Source organism: Aulonocara sp. 'chitande type north' Nkhata Bay, linkage group LG4 (assembly GCF_057382095.1).
Source record: "Aulonocara sp. 'chitande type north' Nkhata Bay isolate Kocher_YH1m ecotype deep benthic linkage group LG4, A_spYH_male_GT1.1, whole genome shotgun sequence".
Taxonomy (NCBI): Eukaryota; Metazoa; Chordata; class Actinopteri; order Cichliformes; family Cichlidae; genus Aulonocara; species Aulonocara sp. 'chitande type north' Nkhata Bay.
The window spans coordinates 9,116,971-9,138,781 of NC_141347.1; the positions used below are offsets into that span (position 1 = coordinate 9,116,971).

Below are 21,811 nucleotides of genomic sequence, written 5' to 3' on the forward strand. Positions count from 1 at the left end.
CTGTGAGAGACAGAATGTGAAAAAAAAATCCATGAATCCACATGGTAGGATTTGTAAAGAATTTATTCGTAAATCAGGGTGGAAAATAAGTATTTGGTCAATAACAAAAATACAACTCAATACTTTGTAACATAATCTTTGTTGGCAATAACAGAGGTCAAACGTTTACTATAGGTCTTTACCAGGTTTGCACACACAGTAGCTGGTATTTTGGCCCATTCCTCCATGCAGATCTTCTCGAGAGCAGTGATGTTTTGGGGCTGTCGCCGAGGAACACGGACTTTCAACTCCCGCCACAGATTTTCTATGGGGTTGAGGTCTGGAGACTGGCTAGGCCACTCCAGGACTTTCAAATGCTTCTTACGGAGCCACTCCTTTGTTGCCCGGGCGGTGTGTTTTGGATCATTGTCATGTTGGAAGACCCAGCCTCGTTTCATCTTCAAAGTTCTCACTGATGGAAGGAGGTTTTGGCTCAAAATCTCACGATACATGGCCCCATTCATTCTGTCCTTAACAGGGGTCAGTCGTCCTGTCCCCTTGGCAGAAAAACAGCCCCATAGCATGATGTTTCCACCCCCATGCTTCACAGTAGGTATGGTGTTCTTGGGATGCAACTCAGTATTCTTCGTCCTCCAAACACGACGAGTTGAGTTTATACCAAAAAGTTCTACTTTGGTTTCATCTGACCACATGACATTCTCCCAATCCTCTGCTGTATCATCCATGTGCTCTCTGGCAAACTTCAGACGGGCCTGGACATGCACTGGCTTCAGCAGCGGAACACGTCTGGCACTGCGGGATTTGATTCCCTGCCGTTGTAGTGTGTTACTGATGGTGACCTTTGTTACTTTGGTCCCAGCTCTCTGCAGGTCATTCACCAGGTCCCCCCGTGTGGTTCTGGGATCTTTGCTCACCGTTCTCATGATCATTTTGACCCCACGGGATGAGATCTTGCGTGGAGCCCCAGATCGAGGGAGATTATCAGTGGTCTTGTATGTCTTCCATTTTCTGATGATTGCTCCCACAGTTGATTTTTTCACACCAAGCTGCTTGCCTATTGTAGATTCACTCTTCCCAGTCTGGTGCAGGTCTACAATACTTTTCCTGATGTCCTTCGAAAGCTCTTTGGTCTTGGCCATGGCGGAGTTTGGAGTCTGACTGTTTGAGGCTGTGGACAGGTGTCTTTTATACAGATGATGAGTTCAAACAGGTGCCATTCATACAGGTAACGAGTGGGGGACAGAAAAGCGTCTTACAGAAGACGTTACAGGTCTGTGGGAGCCAGAGATTTTCCTTGTTTGAGGTGACCAAATACTTATTTTCCACCCTGATTTACGAATAAATTCTTTACAAATCCTACCATGTGAATTCATGGATTTTTTTTTCACATTCTGTCTCTCACAGTTGAAGTGTACCTCTGGTGCAAATTACTGACCTCTGTCATCATTTTAAGTGGGGGAACTTGCACAATCGGTGGCTGACTAAATACTTTTTTGCCCCACTGTGTGTGTGTGTGTGTGTATATATATATATATATATATATATATATATATATGAGGCCTTTTTCTCTTCTCCCGTGATGCCCTGCTGTGTAAAGTGCAGCTGTTTACAAAGTAGTCTGCATCACGAGTTCCCTTATAACAACTTTGAATACAGGTGATACGGCTTGCTTTGTCTCATTGGTTTTTCAAACTAATCCCTAAATCTCTACTTCCCCCTCTTAGTAAACTAATCTACCCAACTTATGTATATTCAAACAGTGACACACACACACGAGCACACATGCACGCACTCCTCCTATTAATGTCAGAAAACCTTCCAAGATCACATAGTAAAGCTACATTTCTGCATGCTGCAGTTTAGATTGCATTTATCTTATTTTATTTAAATCTGATCTTTTAATGTACTTGAGATTATTTACATATTTTTGAAGTAAAAAAATTATTTTGATACATTAATAAATGTAAAATGATAAATACAATGAAAGTGTTGTTTTTGTTTGTTTGTTTGTTTTTACACGTTGTATACAATTATAAAACACTGTAATCTCTAAAATGGAAACCAATGAGCAGTTCATTCTGAAACACCAGTGTTTCTTCTCTTTTGAATATTTATTATTGCTCATTAATAAGACAATTGATAGATTACTCGATTACTTAAATAATCGATAGCTGCAACCCTGACTCACAATGCAGTATTATTGGGATTTTTAAAATTTGTGATATGGTAAGTATTGCAATAACATGTATTGCAATCTATCACCATTTTTCAACTGCAAATTATGTCCTGAAAGTTAAACTTAGACAAATCTGACTTACATAACAACATAAAGTTATCTCACTTCATTTTTTTTAAATTCCAAAATAGTATTCTCAGACACCGTCAATAAAATCTGCCATAAATGTCGTCATAAGACAGTTAGTTTGATGTCAGTGAGAAACTGAATGGGGTCAAGTTGGCAAGTACATGCAGTCCATTTCTGATAATACAGCAATTAACTGTGATAAACTGTCTAAAATCACATATATGAATTTGAGTTTTCAGTGGAGTCAAATTAATGTAAGTTTGCTTGTCTAACGTTATCTCAGGATTTTGGTATGTAAGATTAGCGCATTTGTTATATTCCCAGATCATTTTTATTTATTTAATAAAATATCAATATTTGATATCCCTGCATTGCTACATACATTGTAATACTATGCTGTATCGAACTCCCCCAATACACACACACACACACACACACACACACACACACACACACACACGTGTGTGTAGTCGTATCCTTGTGGGGACATCTCATTGACATAATGCTTTTCCTAGCCCCTTACCCTAACCATCAAAAATGAATGCCTAACCCTAACCCTTACCCTAAACTTATCCATAACCTTATGGTAACCCTGACACTAAAACCATATTTAGAGTCTCAAAAATGCCTTCCAACTTGTGTGTACCGGGATTTTGGTCTCCATAAAGGCTGTTGGTCCCCACAAGTATAGTAAACTTCCCATTTTTGATCCCCACAACGATGTCTAAACCGGTACACACACACCTGCTGCCTTTGTTTACTCCAGATAAATGACAACCACACTGCATGATTTTAGAAAAAAGGGAACACTCATCCCATGAAGTCACCATGTTACACTGATCCATGGTGCAAGATATCCCCAAGATAATTTGGCTGCACGTCAGAGAAGCTGCAACTTTCTCAAAATGCACTCTATGCGTTCTGATTACGGTTTCTCATTAGTAACCATATTCAATAAAATATGGAACATCCAACATTACTGCTGACATACTTTTAAAAGGAATTTAGAGAACAGCTCAGTGTGATTTGAAAGCAGAAAGTCAAACAAACAACTTCACAGGGCACACTCTGTCTCTACACACAAATGAACGCACACACACAGTCTCATAAACACACACCTGATTGGTTGAGGCGAAGTCAAGGCCTGGTTCTGGCATACCCAGGAACATGGTGTCCCCATCCAGCTGGAGAGAACAAAAAGCAAGAGCAACAATGTCAACAAACCATAATCAAACACAGCAAACACATAACGGAAAGCCGGCAAGGACACAATAAGTAAAGATGGAGGTAGCAGATTGCTAGCTGGCTGCCAGTCAACTATCTGTTTGCCATCTTCTTCAGACATTGAAAATCCTGCAACCTGCCTGAGTAAGAGGGCCGTAAACACACTTCTGTTTTATTACTGTCCATGTCCATCATACACAAGCAGAGATGAGGTGATTTAACAGTGACTGTCTTTGCCAGTCACCATAAAACAACCCTATTATTTCAGAATTTGACATTTTCAGAATGACAGATATTAGTATTTGTTGTTTGCAAATTTGATATGCTGAATCTAGAATTTTGATCCTGCCATTTTAAGTCACTGTGTGACTGACATTTGTTAAAGCACGTTACATAACTTTCACAACAGGAAATATTACTCTATACTTTATATCAGGGCAACTCATATACTATGAGAATAAAACATTATATTTACACAGAGCATCCTATTTGTATGCAGGGCCTTTTACTTCCTTATTTCTCTCTCTTATCTGCACAACACTTCCTCCTGTGAAGCCCTTTCTTTCACAATAGCTTTTATTTGTCCTACATCACAGACAGCAGTAAAGAACAAAGGGTTTTAATGTCACTGCATGTCACAGGCAAGCCACTAGAAGAAAAACAGTCTACAAGATGGTTTTTACATTTCAGTATTCTATTTGTTTTTCATTTTAACTGCATTTAATGTTCAAAGACATTCATAGTGAAGAAGATAATTATAATTGCTCATTAAATACATGTTTCTGGCAGTGTATTTATAGACTAGGTTGACTCCCCCAGCAGGTCTATTCATGTGATAAAAAACTAAATTCATTAACTGCTATGGTCTCTATTAGCCTACTGTTCCAGTTAACCTTTTTTTTATCAACATGCAAAATAATGATTTATATGAAATTTTCTCTTGTATTTTGTTTATCTGCTTCATCTGTTCATTTGATATCTAAACACTTAAGTCGGCAAGTTAACAGTCATTCACTGTTCCATGTAAATAAGGTTAAATATGATTTCTGTTCTCCTGCTGCTATATATACAGATTAGTTTGTCTTCATGTTGGAAGCGGGTAATAAACTCCATGGTGCCTCTCTCTTCCTGTGTGCAGAGCTACATACAAATAGCTCAGCTGCTCTAAACGTGCAACTACACTTAACAACTAGCAATATAGCACGTGGATGGTGCTACATTAATTGTGCCCCAAAATGTATTTTGTAACGTATTCAGAATACGTTACTCAATGAGAGTAACGTATTCTGAATACTTTAGATTACTTAATATTAGAGCTGGGCGATAGAACGATAACGATATGTATCGCGATATAACTTTTACTCGATAGAGAAATTAAGCTATCGCGATAGACCTCGCCGCTCTTGTCCTCTAAATTAAGTAGCGCAGAGCCGAACCAATCACAGCTGCAGCGTCACGTCGCGTGACTTGTTACATACAGCACAAGTGCCAAGCCGCACGTGGGTTTGTTTGGGAAGCAGCCAGCGGGTAATGGAGCCAGCGCGTAATGGAGGAAATGAGTGTGCCGACTAGAAAAATCAACCGAGCGTGACCGAAGAGAAAACAGATGATGGTTCCAACGCCGGAGAGATTGTCGAACGGAAGAGCCATAGAAGTTCCGTAGTGTGAAGGTATTTCAGCTATTTCAAGTCTGACAAAAAATAGAGTAGCGTGCACTGTAAATTGTGCCGAAAGCAAGTCTGGAAATACAATAAACTGGTGCATGCGTCACACTGTGCGCCACGTTATTGTTTCGGTGAAATGAATTTCTACAATACTGTTACTGTTAATTCTACTCTCTGCAGTGTTTAAATGCTTACATATACACACAGTTACTGTCCGTCCACACATACGACTCGGTTCTGCTTCTATGCCCCAGCTTTGTTTACTTTTTCCCACCGAGGCTTCTAGACTTCTGATTGGCCAACATTTCTGCACGGTTAGGAATCTAGCGCCACCTGCTGCTTTGGCATGTTCATAGCAGCGTTTTCCTTCATTTCTGCCTTTATGTGTGGACGGGATTATTTTTTAAAACGAAAACGGAAAATCTCCGTTTTCAAAAATACCCGTGTACGCGTGGACGTAGCCTCAGTCTCTGACTGGAAGCGCAAATTCGTCATTCGGCTTTTGTCAGACTAAAGTAACTGTTAAAACTGTTTGAAAAGCTCAGCTATACAACAAGGAGAGATTGAGAATTTCCTTTTAGTTCTCAGTTTATTTGATACTGACAAAAGTTAGTCAGTTTTGTCTGTTCTTCTGTAAAACAAACTAAGATTTATTTTTAGAATTAATATTTTGTTTCTAAGTGGAATTGACAATTTAGTCTGTTTCGTTTGTTCTATTTTGAAACTTAAACGCTTTAGCGGCTGCCTTTTGTGTAGTTTGCAATATTTGCCTTTATTTATCTGAAAAAGTCTCATGTTCCTTAAGTACATCTACCCTGTTGAACTTATTATGGGAAATAAATATTTAAATAAAAACAAGCTGCTGATTATTTCACATTTTACTTGTGAGCAACAGCACATTTAAATCTTACAAATATAGTTATTTGGCTTATATCGTGATATATATCGTTATCGCCTGAAATGAAAAAAACATATCGTGATTTGAAAAAATCTCATATCGCCCAGCTCTACTTAATATATTGTCAAGCTTTTTACAACTACATGAATGTACTATTGCTGTGTGATTTATTACTATTACTGAAGGCTACTTGCGATACCAATACAAACTAGATTTTTTAATTTTAATATAAAATGAGTAACAGTAGGGTGGACATTAGGTAAGGCTGCACTTTTTGCAGCAATCCCTGAAAACTATTCCAGGCGTATATAAAACAGGTCCGCGGCTCCAAACTGTAGTAAAGGGACCTCTGGCTAATACGTTGGGTTCTGTGTCGGGCTCGTAGCCGAAAACTAGCTTTACTTTGTTGTCTGGGTCAACTTTGCTAGCACGAGACAGAGAGAGGCGTTGAAAGGCTGCTGCAACGGAGCTTATTGTTTCGGAGGAAAACACGAACAGTCGAGTCTTAATAGCTGACTTACAACTGGGCTCGTCAGGCACTCTTTTTGGCTGCAGTGGTTATTGTTATATTTACATGCTTCCACTTCCCGTTTCTGGTCGGTGACAATTCGTACTTTTCCACTCTCCTTTTTCTCCCACCTCGCGCTCACAGACACATAACGGGTATGGCAGTCCATTCTCCCCGCAGCACAGACTACACTGCCCATGAAGCTACATTATTTAGTTGACACTAGACAAAATACTTTACAACTCCACAACTTTATGAAAACAAAGGCACTGCGCATGTGCGTTTTACCCATATTCTATCACGATATTTCATTTTTTTATTGTTGCCCAACATTATACTGGTATTACCGTGGACGGTATGATATGGCCCAGCCCTACTAAGAGGGAAGAAATTTCACAAACTGACAACAGTGGCCTCCTATTTAAAATACTACACTTCAATTCTTTGAGCTCTTTAGAACAACACATTTGTTCACACATTTTTGTAAAGCCAGACTAGGCTAGGTGTGCTGTACTTTTATTATGGTATAAAGGTACTGACTGCTACTGCTTTAGTGTAAAACAGCAGTGACTATTACTAATAAAAGCCTACACAACTCATGGGACTAAACAAAACAGTATTTGAATCCAGAAACCATATTCAAATCAATCATGGTATCCTTGGTAGATAATCATTGTCTTGGTTGACAAACACAAACAGAAGAACAACATTTGAACAGGTGGGTAAAAGCAAAGCACTGTTTCTTGTAGACTAACACACACGCACACACATACACACACAGGTGACAGGTGGACAGACAGGTGTAGCTGCTCTATCCATTTGCCAGCTGCTGGGTATTATGCAAATGAGGTGTAGGTTTACAGAGTCAACAGAAAGTCAAAGAACAGTGTTGCTTGTTGCCTGGTAGAATTAACAGTTAATTTTTAATGCCTTACAAGGAACACATCCTCAAAAAAACATAACAATTACAGGAAAGGTGAGATTTGCATCTCTCTCCTCGCCATTCTCTCTCTGTGTGGGTTTCCCAGAAAAATCAGAGGACAAAAAGAAACAAGCAGACCTGCTGACTTCACTGCTAACCTAGCTTCTTCCATTTACCTTTGACCTGAATATATGACATCTCACAGGCACACACACAAAAACTACAGGGAAGCCCTTCAGAAATATACACAAATAGCAACATGCAAAAAACCATCATGGATCAAGACTGATGACTGACAAGTTTACCATTTGTTACTACATTTGATTCTTTCTTTATCTCATTAAACACAGTGGAAAACAAACTAATATAGGTTAAAATATATCTGCATACAAAATAGTTTAAGGAGGAGTATGGCTGCTATTTCAAACCGCTATTATTAGCCAAGTATTAGTAAATATATTTACTCTGATAACAAAAACAATTGTTAGTTAACCATAACTGATGTATGTTGCCAAGTGTGTAAGGATACAAATACTTAAAAAACAAAAATACTTTTTCGCATCAGTATAATTTATTATTGGGAGGATGTATAGCAACAGCTTGACAATACAGTCTGCGCTACTTTCCACTGATCAGCTGACAAATTCATCCACGTTTATAATTTCCACTTCAGGTGCCGCTTGCATTCATTTAAGAAGGTTCCTCTAGTCTTGCGGCAGCGTAATATCCCTCACACAAGCACAACCAATGTGAGCACCTGCCTCAGCTCTTATCTTAACCACCTGCTTTGACGTATGATCTAACCTCAGCCTGATGCTGGTGCCTTAAGACTGTAAATTGTGGTGTTAATGCCATGCACACTTACCCTCTGCAAATCATAAATAACAATTTATCAATTCCTGAACTTTACATAAAAAACATGAAAAATTTCAAGACCCACATTTACAAACCAGGGTACAAATACTCATTTATACATGCTAAGCCAAGTGGCTAATGTGTTCTTGCTATCTAAAGGACAAATACAGCTCTCAACCTACAGTGAGAGAGAGGTGAAAAAAAGCGAAATGGTGATGATTTCTTTTCAACGGGCGCTCAGTCTGGGAGGCAGAGTGGAATCTATTAGGCTTTTCATTAAGTCAGAAGGACCGACAGAGATCTCAGTTGCTTTCAATGACTTGAATTTGTGCTTATTCGCTCAGCAACCGTGTTGAAAAGATGCAGCCTCAACCTAAACACTAACATTTATTTGACCAAGGTACCATTAGGTGGTGGTTTGCCGTCGACATTACCAAGGACAAATATTTCTTGATTTCACTAGTATCATTACGTTTGTAGAGACTATTACTGATTGCACATTTCAATTCATTAACCACAATAAGGCTGCGGCTGTGGACTATTTAAGTAATTGAGTAATCTACTGATTATTCCATTGATTAATCGAGTAATTGTGTAAAAAATACTTTTGTCTTATTAATGAGCAATAATAAATATTCAAAAGAGAAAAAAACACTGTTTTTTCAGAATGAACTGCTCATTGCAATTTCTAAAATGAAAACCAATGTTTACAAGTTTAACTGCATATAACATCTGTCAAAAAAAAAAATCCAACCTTTTGATTATATGTTGAAATTAAATTTTTAAAGAAAACATTTTCTTACAAGCAAAAATATATAAATAATTTCAAGTACATTAAAAGATCAAAGTCAAATTTAAAAAAAGATAATCATCTAAAGCAAGACATAAAAATGTTACCCTTACTCTGTCTTCTTGGAAGGCTTTCTGAAATTAATAGGTGGCATGTTTTTGTGCTGCTGAAAACAGATCGTATGATGGTGTAGGCAATATTTAATATTAATAATCATTCAGTGGCCTACTTAACAACCTTCAGGTTGTTGGCTCATTTTTATTGGCTTGTGAATTTTTTATATTTTTAAATATTAATGCAGTTGAATTATTACAGTATTTTATATGATTTCACTTTCAATCTAAAAAAGTTACGAAAGCCTTGAAATTAATAAGGTCTAGTACACCCCATCCCCCCCTTTAGACGCACCCGTTTGCTGCAGGTACGGCTTCCATGTAAGATAGGACGGCTGCTGCCGGCCGTCATTAGGCTGTATAATTTAAACATGTATCAGACTAAGATAACAGTTCATCTGCATATTTTATTACAACTTCTGGAGGCTTACTGCCAATTTTTTCTGTGTAAAACAAACGGTGGTGGATGGAGCAGCTACAAAGTTTGCTTTTATTCACGCCTGAGTTTGTTGATCAGGTGCTTTGATGAAGGACTCCCACCAGCTTTTTCCCAGTAAAGGTTTTAATGCTGATCACAGGAACAGCGCTGCTGTTTTGGAAGCTAGAAACATATTTTCTTTCATTCAATAATGGCTCCGCCTCTTAGTCGTCAAATGAGGGTGAAACGCTCTTTGTTTACATCATTTAAAACATCTGCTGCAGAATCGTGCCTTAAAAGAAACATTGAGGCAAAGAATGTGTGTCGAGAATTTTTTACAATCAAATTATTCAAATTACTTGATGAATTGTTACAACCCTAAACCACAATTATGTTTGAGGGCAAAAAGTCACAAATGCTGATTAGCAGTGCAACATACTCAATCTCAGCAAAAACAAAGCTCATCTGTTTAGGTTACTAATGAGCTGGTTGATAGCTGGGCTGCCATTTATGGTTAATTTCCTAAAGACATTATGTCAGAGAGTTGACATCATCCCCACTGCAGATGGCTACAGTTTACAGTACTGTTGTATGACCATTGTAAACATTCATATAAATTAAAAGAAAAAAGTCACAACTTGAAACCATTACTTTTTTGGGCAACAAGCTGGTTACTGGATTTTCTCCAACAAAATTAACATACAGTCAGTTGGGTTATATTCTCTATAAACCAACCGACCTTATATCATCCTTTTCAGTTGATGATGTGAGATACGATCGCTCTGTTCCTCTCTCCATCCATATACAGTCTGTGTTTATGCACCACATACACACAGGGTGAAACATGGAGCAGAGGGGAGAAACTAGTGTCTCTGCAAACAAAATTACTTTAAGCTCTATATTAAAAATCCATCCATCAATTTTCTTAACTACTTAGCCAGTTTAGGGTGGGGGGTACGGGTATTATAGCAGCTAATTTGTAGCAAATTAGGTGTCAGGTTGGCAAAGTTTAAGTCATAAGTTTGAGACAAGCTTGAGACAAAAGTCTGTGTTTCTTATTATTAGCATTGCAATAGTGTTTTTGTTTAAAGAAAACTTACTACTTCCCCAATCCAAGGTCACGGTGGGGCTACAGCCCAGGGCAAGAGGCAGGGTACATTTTGAGACGGATGCTAGAGAGATAGACAACCAGTCACACTCACAACCACATCTACAGCCAATTAACCTAACATGCATTTCTATGAACTTTAGAAGAAAGCTAGTGTACCAACAGAGAACCCATGCAGGCACAGAGAGGCCAGTGGATTCAGATCAGGAACCATCTTGCTGTGCTAACCACTTAATCACAGCAAGCTCTGTTTCTCTGTTTTCTGCTACTTTCTAAAGGATCGCTTTTTGTGATCCTCACACACACATTCATTTCAATATATTGCGAGAAAAGAAAGAAAAGGGGTGAAAAAAAGAGCAAAAATAGTCCCAACTAGCAAGATACTGGCAATTCTGGAGATGGTGTTCTGCTGGCGCAGACCTAATGTGCTGTACAATGAATGGTCTATATGTCCTGTGACCTTCTCTGGGCGGCATTTCTGTAACCAACCAACCTAGTGTAATGTATTATACCCTGTAGATATAAAATCATCAGTTTTATAAACCCTGTCGACCGTAAGTACCTGATTAAGACTAGCTAGCTAGGTTTAATTTAGTATTTAAAACTAATTTGGGGTTTAGTAGTTCACGGCTGAGGCAGCAGCTCTGCGTCAGTCTGATTGGGAAGCACCCTCATTAGCACGGTGTGGCTTTTATGTGGAAATGTGTTGTTTGGGGTGTTTTGTCTTCGATTTCACTCTGCTGTTAAAAATCAGACATTCTTACACTTATAGGCTTATCAGTAGTCGTACCACAAAACAGGAATGATTGTAAAAGTTATCAGTGTGCATCTCAAACCTACCACTGAGAGAACAAAAAAGGATGGCAAGGTTTGTAGTCGAACCAAATTCCTATCTCTTACTCTCTCCCCTCTCATGCCTCTCTCTCTCTCTCTCTCTCTCTCTCTCTCTCTCTCACACTCTCTCATCTCTGCTGCTCCCTTTCTTCATTTCTGTGTATGTGAGTCTGTATTTGTGTGGGTAAAGCAAAGGTTTGAATAACAAGCAGCCAGCTAAGTGGGTCAGGGTCGGAGGAAGGGGGAGAAATGGGAGAGAGAGACTATTAGGATGACAGACAAGGACAAAGGAAAAGAATACAGTGGAATACAGTGGATCAAGAAAAAGGGGAGCAGAATGTGGAAGAGAAAGGGGGAGAGGTTAGAAATAAAATGTGTAGTAAACGAGATCAAAAGAAGTCATTTGTGAGGGTTACAGAAATTCATTCAGGGGTTTTTTACATTAATTCGCACTCAATATTGTAATCTACTTGAGTCTGAAAATCAAATGAAAAACATCTTAAGTGTGAGGAATCATCAATCCCCAATCATAAAACCAAAAAAAGCTTAATTTTTAGGATAAAGTAAAATTTTAGCTTAAAGAGATCACGGCATAGCTTTAGGTGTTAGAACAGCAATAAAAACTGCAGATGCGTGTACAACAAACGATCTGTGCTCAGCGTGTTTGCAGCGTTGGATTCGACTTACTCTTTGCACAGAGCTCAAGCTGGAGTGGGAAACATGACATGTCCTCTTCTTGTGAAGATCTTTGACTAAATGTGTCACAAAGACAAAGTAACCATATTTATCACTCATGGTTTTGGGTGGAGGTTGAAACTACTTGGCTGGACCAGAGTGAATAGATTTAAGCTCACTCTGAACTGCATCAGGAGACATAAATCAAAATACAAGTGTGTACAGAGAGATAGATGGAGAAGGACAGGAAGACTTATTTTGTGTGTGTGTGTGTACGTGCTTGTGTGGGGAGCTATGATAGTTCAGCTCTGCAATTGTTTATCTGTCTTTTCTTTGTCACCCCGACAACAATATAAACCAAATTTTATTGGCTAAATGTATTCACCCTGACTGTAAATTTAGACTGTGTGTGTGCACTTTTATGTAAATATCGTTCAAATATGCGTGCCTGAGTGTGAAGAGAAATTTTACATTCTTGAAACAGCTGTTTAATCATATTCTTCTGTGTGTTTATGCTGGCTCTGTGGTGGCCATTTCCCCATTATGCTGCCAGTAAATAGCAGCAATCTTTTTTTAAATTTGGAGCTAAGAGTAATCCAAGTATAAAATCTGAATAAATCTCATGAGACAAACTGTCTTATTCAAGAATTACTTGTTTCGACTAGCAAAACACAGGCAAGTAGGTCTACGAAGGCAACGCAGTCAAATAAAAGGCTATTAACACATTTGGCAAATTTGGTGTTAAACAAGGGGACAAATCTTTTGCTATACACTTTATATATAACCCCAAATCCCCAAAATGTTGGGGTGCTGTCTAAAATGTAAATACAGACAAAATGCAATGATTTTCCAATCTCATAATCCCATATTTTATGAACATAGAAAACAAACTGTTTAAAGTGAGAAAATGTACTTTTTAAAGAAAAAACAAGGTTATTTTCACTTGGATAGCAAAAAAAGTTGGGAGAGGGCCATGTTTACCACTGTAGCATTTCCTCTTCATCTAATAACAGTCTGAACTTCCAGAACAGAAGAGACTAGTTGAGAGGAGTATTGTCCTATTCTTGTCTGATGCAGGATTCTAGCTCCTCAACAGTCCCAGGTCTTCTTTGTCGGATTTTTCATTAATGTTTTCTTTATTTTTGTGAATACAATATATGAGTTTAAAAGATTTACAAGTCACGCATTCTGTTATACACATTTCATTTAAATCTGCTCCATGTTGTGTTCAACAAGACTTCAAAACAGACTATCCAGTCTTTAGGAAAATATTTGCTGAGCCCACAGATCAAGTGAGCTAAAGAGTCACTCTTATTTAGACTTCTATAACATCAGACCAGGACATTTGCACACCACTGGCAATTACAAAGGATGCTTGTTTAACAAAACTTCTGCATCAGTTTCATATTTCAGATCTGAAAACCATCCTTTAAATACAGTCTATGATTTTACACCATCTAGCACGATCATAAAAAAGTTAGTTTAGCGTTAAAGTGTAGTTCAAGCCTTTGCCAAAATTACTCAATACACCAACACAACTGGCTATCACTTTGACATAATGAGATTAATGTGCTTGTGTACACATCCAGCAGTTAGCCAGCAACACAAACTTTCAACTGCAAGTGTGCTGGTGGTTACCTGTTAATTTGTCAGCCCAATATGCACTCTCTTTTTGTTCTGTTTCTGGTCCACCGTAACTCCAGAAGGCCTCTGACTCTTTACCTCCTTAATGTTAATCAGCTACTGTAGTGATAATGGTATGTGTTATTATCCTAGAAGATCTGGCGGACCTGTTTGATAACAAACGTTCAGCTCAGCAGACCCTGTGATCAAAAAACGCACTTACAGAGGTCTATTGTGTCTAATAGCTATGTGTCATTACTAATGACCAAAAGAGAAGAAGATATTGAGAAATGTTTTTTTATTCACTGTTAAAAAAAAACAAAAAAACACTGCTGTTTGGTGCTGAGCAGAGAATGCATAGTGGCCTTTAGTAGTCTGCTGTTTTTACAGAGCAAGAGCAAAAGGCTGTAAGTTGGACTCGAACTCTGGCCACTGTATTTAAGCCATCCACCTGCTCAACCAGTGAGTTAAACTAATGTCCAACAGTGATGCATAAAAACAACTTTTTTTTAATGCATCAAATGCTGGGAGAATAAACCATGTGAAGTTTTGCCTTTTGTAAGATGGAGCATTAGATGATGTCCTCGCTGCTGGAAATACTGTGGTTTAGGTGAAGGAGATGCCATGATAGAACATGCAGGAGGCAGGACGCGGGACAACCACAGCACGAATAGCAGACCCACTGATATTCCAGACAGGTTTTCTTTTTTACCCTACTGGTTTTGTATGATGTTATAGAAAGTGGATGTTTCTAAGCTGTTCATCTCAGGGACACAGGTATAACTGTAAGAGGCAGAAGTAACAACAAATGCCGTCGGACTAAGGGCCTGCTCCAAGTGTGTCAATGTAACAGATGTCAGTAATTGTGTTGGGCAGCAGTAAACAGTAAACTGCTAAACTATGAAGTGAAAGTCACTCTAGAGCTGTGGGGGGCTGTAAATCAGATCACACCTAAATGTCTGCAGTTTTATCACCAGAAAGCTTCCACAGTTACACAGCTTTAACTTGTTACACAACTAATTATACAATGATGTTATGCACAATTTCCTCATGGCATGACCAGCATTTCCTATATAACTGCAAGAAATTTTAATACCTGAAAGAACTTCAGAGCGTGCATTCACTTTTGCTATGTTTTCGTTTACTGTCTTGCAGCAGGACTTGAGGTTTACATTGTGATAGTAACATTTATGAAAATCCATCATAAACAAGCACCTTTGTGAAAAAAGTCTGACCTTTCCTGAGAGAATTAAATTGACACTGACACGTCACACTCCATGCACTGAGACGAGCAGCAGAATCACAGAAAAGTTTGTTTGAAGTCTCAGATAGTTTATAAGAGAAGAGGAAACAGGGTCAAAGCAGATACAAGTTTACACATTTCTAATGTGACAAAGTTATTTCAATCTATCCATGGTAATTAGCAGTTCACTGCAACAGTTATGATTGTATGATCAGGAACAAAAGCTGAGTGCTAAAAAAAATTAAAAAAATAAATACGGGCCGCAACAGCTCTTGAATAATGCCTCGGGAACTGATCCAATCTCTTCCACGACAATTGATCCAAGTCATTGTCACTAATACAGTACACACACACACAGAACAATGCAGCAACGAATGCAGTATGTGATTTGATTGCAATATGTTTGTTTTGGAAATGAAATCCTGATAATTAGTCCCTTCTGGCAGCGCACTGTCTCTGCCCGTCTGTTCCGTTTGGCATCCCTCCACCAACCAGGAGTCCCTCGCCACCCTGTCCCCATGATTCCACCAACTGAAACACTTTCAGACACACCGGCACACAAGCAACAGTGCTGAAACTCACCCAATCGTGCGGGGCCCCCCCCCCCGCACGGTTGGCATGATGTTCAGTAGCGTGTATGACAGCCAACTTGGACAGACGGACGGACAGATTGATTGGTTGTGTTCTGATAGATAATTAGATGAAATGCCGACACTTTGGAGAGTGCTATAGGAGTAAGACTATTGTAGAGGTACTGTACAACTTTTTAAATACCCAGCACTGCTGATATATGACAAGAGCATTCTAGCAGTCCAGCATAGCACTTTGTTACTCAAAGAGCAGGTTAGTTCTCACTCACTGTTCTCACTCACTGTGCACAGAAGCACATTTTCATACTGCTGATATGTCATTTTAAAGTCACTGCCAAATCCCTATTAATTCATTTTTTGTAATCCTGAGTGACAGCGATTGTTCTTTAAAAATGCTAATACTTCCATCAGGGTTTGGTGAGGAGTGCATTCTTTTTCACAGTGGAGAGGATCGTCTGTTTATGACATGGCTGTGAGCCAGCAATTACAATATACAGTAAGCTAAGTCAGCCAGCTCATGTGGAGCAGATTTATTATTACATGAACACAGAGCATGTTCCCTGCAGGCGTACCCTGAGCCTGAGGAGAACAGGGTGTGATGATGATGATAATGTAAAGTCCCCCAAGGTGACTTAGAATGCTTTAACAAATAACCTGTCGGCTTTGGTAAAAGCCGGCATGTTTGTTGGGTTAATTTGGGGTTGTATGAAAACCTGCAGTCGACATCTAAGAGTCTGTTAACTGGTGATGTTGTATTATTAAGCCTTGGCTCACCCCAAGGATTTGACGCTCCCAAGTTTGTCAATTCACTGTTTTCATGGTATGTCCTGGACCCCTAGATTGGTCGGATACTTCCTCAGAAGGAAGCTGAAAGCCAGTTTTAGGAAGCAATAGCAGAGGCTGTGACCCAGTTCTTGAAAAACTCATACTTGTGGTGAAATGGGGAGTCCACATAACCACCTGCACATAAACCATCTCAAAAGCTACTGATCTGGGATGCCAGCAGCCTTTAAGTAAGCACTCTTAAGACATCTGTTGGATGAAGATGGTTAATGCCAAAATGGTGCATATGAAGGTAAAGAAGCAAATTAAACTTATTCTACTTTAAAATAGCCCGGATCTGAACCAGAGGCAGTAAGACCATTGATGGACATTGATGTCAAAGTGTCAGATAAAGTGATATGGAGAGGCAGCTGATTATTGCTATGTGGTTTCTTTGTCACCAAACAATCCAGCATCACCTGCCATAACACAATACTTACTAACAACCTACAGAAAGTAAAGAGAGCCAAACCTATAGTTCAGTTACCATGTTCAGTAAGAGAAAATAATCATGATACAGTACATTATATGCACTAAACTAAAATATGTGCAAGATGTGACAAGTTCAGTTCTCTATTTTCGCTTATTCCATCTTTTTTTTTCTTTAAAAAAATAAAATAAAAAATCTCTGTGTTTCACAAATCCTCGTCTTTCCCCTTGCTGTCTACTAGGACTGCAACAATTCATCGAGTAACTTGAATAACTCAATTAGAAAAAGTCCTCAACGCAAATTTTTTTGCTCCAATGCTTCAGTTGTCACTATGGAAGGAGTTTAACATGAAGCCAGAGTCGGTCTATACACACACGCGTTCACACACACACACACACACACACACACGCGCGCGCGCGCGCGTTAAGAGCAAAGAGGCGAATGAAGAGACGGCAAAAAGAGCAGTGTTTGTTACTGTAACTGCCATTAAAACCTTTACTGACAACAGCTGGCAGAAATCAAACCCCCTGTTCAATAAGATCCAAGTGAAGAAAAGCAAACTTTGTAGCTGCGCCCATCCATGGCTGTTTGTTTTACACAGCAGGGTGTATGAGGCCATATTTATGTAGATTAATATAAAATATAAGTATTAACTCATTCACTGCCAGCCATTGGCAGTGAATGACTTAAACCCATTGACTCATTCACTGCCATTGACGGCTATAGACGTCAATGGCAGTGAATGAGTTAAGATTAATTAAAAATATAAAAACAAGAGCTTTTTTCACCCCCTTCTTCTACAGGACAGTAAAAATATACCTCGACCGGTAAAACGCTGTTAGGTTGGACACTGAATGATTATTAACATTAAATATTAACATCTACACCATCATCAAGTCCTTTTTTTTCTGGACCAGGAAACATTGCATCAAAATACAGGGCAAAGAAGACTGCTCGCCATTCTTCATTGCAGGCACCACGTATTCTTTTTACAGGCTTAAAGGCACACACACTCACCCCTTCACTTGCACACTTAAACATGTAAACACACTCACAGGAACACACACCAAATCTCCCTCATATCCAGGAGACACAAAACTGTCAGAACTCCTTTGCTACATATTAATGTAAGAAAGCCTTCCACAGTAAAGGCAGTTTGATTTTACGCCTTACTTTAGGTTGCATGTACACCTTGACATGACTGTACTTGTGATTATTTTACATTTAAGAACATGTTTTCTTTAAGATTATGATATTGCATGTAAACACAATGCGAGGGTTTAGGTTTTTCACAGATGTTGTATGCAGTTAAACAATTAAAACACTGCAATTTTTAAACACATGAACAGTTTGATTTGAACAACCTGTATTTTTTCTTTAGAATATTTATTGCTGCTCATTAACAACACAAAATAATCCATAGAATACTGAAATAACTAGATTACTCGATAGCTACAGCTTACTGTCTATCCCCCATGTTTTTCTGTTCTTGTCTCATGCCCTGCTTTTTCCGCCATGTCCACTTTTTCCTCAGTATTTGCTTTAGAAATACCTCACCCAGCTTACCCAATCATCATGTTTACATTAGGCTCTCTCTCTTTCTCTCAGTGAGTCTTTATTCATTCCTTTCTCACTTGCATACAGTTTCACCACAAATACTTGTGTTGACATATATGCACTTATGTTACTTCACGGTACTTCAGATTTACAGTGAATTCACTTTTGGATCAAATTACCTTCTCCTTTTCACATCTGTTCAGAGTCACTATGAGCGCTGTCAGCCAATCACAGTTCAGCACAACTCACTTCTGTATATACTTTCATTAAAACTAGCAGCTGGCCACAGGGATGACGAGCCTGATGCTCTTTACCTTCTGTTTCTTTGTTAACAAAAAGTACAAAACCCAGAAATGAACTAGAAGAATGAAGCACACATTGTTGCTCCAATTAAAAATACACCATGCCATCTGGCAGCGAGAGCACAGTCCAGCTGATGTCAATCAATGTTACGTGCAACACAAATGACGCCCTACAAATAAGACAGGGGGTGTGAAACATTTAGTGAATTCTAAGATTTACAAAAATAACACATTGACAATAACTTCTATATTTTCACAGCTGGATGTGGGGATGAGCACTACATTGTGTAACTAAATAACCTGCAACTGTACATAAGTCATTGGCCCTGATGCAATGTTGGTTAAACTTACAAGTTTAATGATCAATCACAGAGCGTGCCAGAACATGTCTGTTGTTTTTCTACCACAACGCATAAACTTTGGGTGCCTACTAACTCTCCAACAGAGGGTGAGAAAGAAGGAGTGCCTCACTAGCGGCACAGAGGTACAGGGAGGAGAGGGAGACCAAAATCTAAAAAGCAGATCTGCCCACAGATTTTTTTGTTAGGTACTTTTTGGGGGAAAATAAATCAAAACAAACTACATCTGAACATCTACATTCAATTCAATTCAATTTTATTTATATAGCGCCAAATCACAACAAAAGTTGCCTCAAGGCACTTCATAGATACAGAGGAAAAACCCAACAATCATATGACCCCCTATGAGCAAGCAGTTTGGCGACAGCGGGAAGGAAAAACTCCCTTTTAACAGGAAGAAACCTCCGGCAGAACCAGGCTCATCTGCTGCGACCGGTTGGGGTGAGAGAAGGAAGACAGGATAAAAGACATGCTGTGGATGCGAGACAGAGATTAATAATAACAGATATGATTCAATGCAGAGACTATTAACACATAGTGAGTGAGAAAGGTGACTGGAAAGGAAAAACTCAATGCATCATGGGAATCTCCGGCAGCCTATGTCTATTGCAGCATAACTAAGGGAGGATTCAGGGTCACCTGGTCCAGCCCTAACTTTAGCAAAAAGGAAAGTTTTAAGCCTGATCTTGAAAGTAGAGATAGTGTCTGTCTCCTGAATCCAAACTGGAAGCTGGTTCCACAGAAGAGGGGCCTGAAAACTGAAGGCTCTGCCTCCCATTCTACTTTTAAATACTCTAGGAACAACAAGTAGGCCTGCAGTGCGAGAGCGAAGTGCTCTAATAGGGTGATATGAATCTGGTTAGATACCATATTTCTAAGATTTTCAGGGCCAAGTACAATAACCTCAGTTTTATCTGAATTAAGAAGCAGAAAGTTAGCGGCCATCCAGGTCTTTACGTCTTTAAGACATTCCTGCAGTTTAACTAATTGGTGTGTGTTATCTGGCTTCATGGACAGATAGAGCTGGGTGTCATCTGCATAGCAGTGAAAATTTATGCTATGTCTTAAAATGATACTGCCTAAGGGAAGCATGTATAATGTAAACAGAATTGGTCCTAGCACTGAACCCTGTGGAACTCCATAATTAACCTCAGTGTGTGAAGAGGACTCTCCATTTATATGTACAAATTGGAGTCTATTAGATATGATACAAACCACTGCAGTGCAGTACCTGTAATACCTACAGCGTGCTCTAATCGCTCTAATAGGATATTATGGTCAACAGTATCGAACGCTGCACTAAGGTCTAGCAGGACAAGCACAGAGATGAGTCCACTGTCAGAGGCCATAAGAAGATCATTTGTAACCTTCACTAAAGCTGTTTCTGTGCTGTGATGAGCTCTGAAACCTGACTGAAACTCTTCAAATAAACCATTCCTCTGCAGATGATCTGTTAGCTGTTTGACAACTACTCTTTCAAGGATTTTTGATATTAAAGGAAGGTTGGAGATTGGCCTATAATTAGCTAAGACTGCTGGGTCTAGAGATGGCTTTTTGAGTAAAGGTTTAACTACAGCCAGCTTGAAGGCCTGTGGTACATAGCCGATCATTAGAGATAGGTTGATCATATTTAAGATCGAAGAATTAATTAATGGCAGGACTTCTTTGAGCAGTTTTGTACGAATGGGGTCTAAAAGACACGTTGATGGTTTGGAGGAAGTAATTATTGAAGTTAACTCAGAAAGATCAATTGGAGAAAAAGAGTCTAACTTAACATCAATGGTACTAAGAGTAGCTGTAGATAATATTACATCTGTGGGATGATTATTGGTAATTTTTTCTCTAATGATAAAAATTTTATTTGTGAAGAAGTTCATGAAGTCATTACTAGTTAACGTTAAAGGGATGGTTGGCTCAAAAGAGCTCTGACTTTTTGTCAGCCTGGCTACAGTGCTGAAGAGAAACCTGGGGTTGTTCTTATTTTCTTCAATCAGTGATGAATAGTAAGATGTTCTGGCTTTGCGGAGGGCAGCAAACTATTTCTCCAGGCTAAATGATGATCCTCTAAATTTGTGACATTCCATTTCCTCTCCAGCTTACGAGTCATCTGCTTTAGGGTACATGTTTGAGAATTATACCACGGAGTCAGGTACTTCTGATTTGAGACCTTAGTTTTCACAGGAGCTACAGTATCCAGAGTCGTACGTAGTGAGGAGGTAAAATTATTAACAAGATAATCGACCTCTGTTGGGGTAGCGTTCAGATAGCTGCTCTGCTCTGTGTTGGTACAGGGCATTGAAGATGATAACAGTAGGTGGATTATATTCTTAAACTTAGTTACAGCGCTTTCAGAAAGACATCTACTTTGATAAAGTCTACTCTCCACCGCTGTGTAATCAATTATTGTAAATGTAAATGCTATCAGGAAATGATCAGACAGGAGAGGGTTTTCAGGAAACACTGTTAAATGTTCAGTTTCTATGCCATATGTTAAAACAAGATCTAGAGTGTGATTAAAGTGGTGGGTGGGTTCTTTTACATTTTGAGAGAAACCAATTGAGTCTAATAACA

At 38.9% G+C, this 21,811-nt stretch overlaps 1 protein-coding gene across 2 annotated transcripts in view; it reads right to left on the minus strand.

Moving 5' to 3' along the window:
- The window catches only part of LOC147331930 (thymocyte selection-associated high mobility group box protein TOX-like), a 63,238-nt gene that overhangs the window by 29,756 nt on the left and 11,671 nt on the right, over positions 1-21,811 (minus strand). For both annotated transcript variants that reach the window (XM_086288260.1, XM_086288259.1), the window contains exon 2: positions 3,424-3,489. In XM_086288260.1, the coding sequence (XP_086144386.1) occupies positions 3,424-3,489 (66 nt within the window). The remainder of the gene's footprint in view (positions 1-3,423; positions 3,490-21,811) is intronic.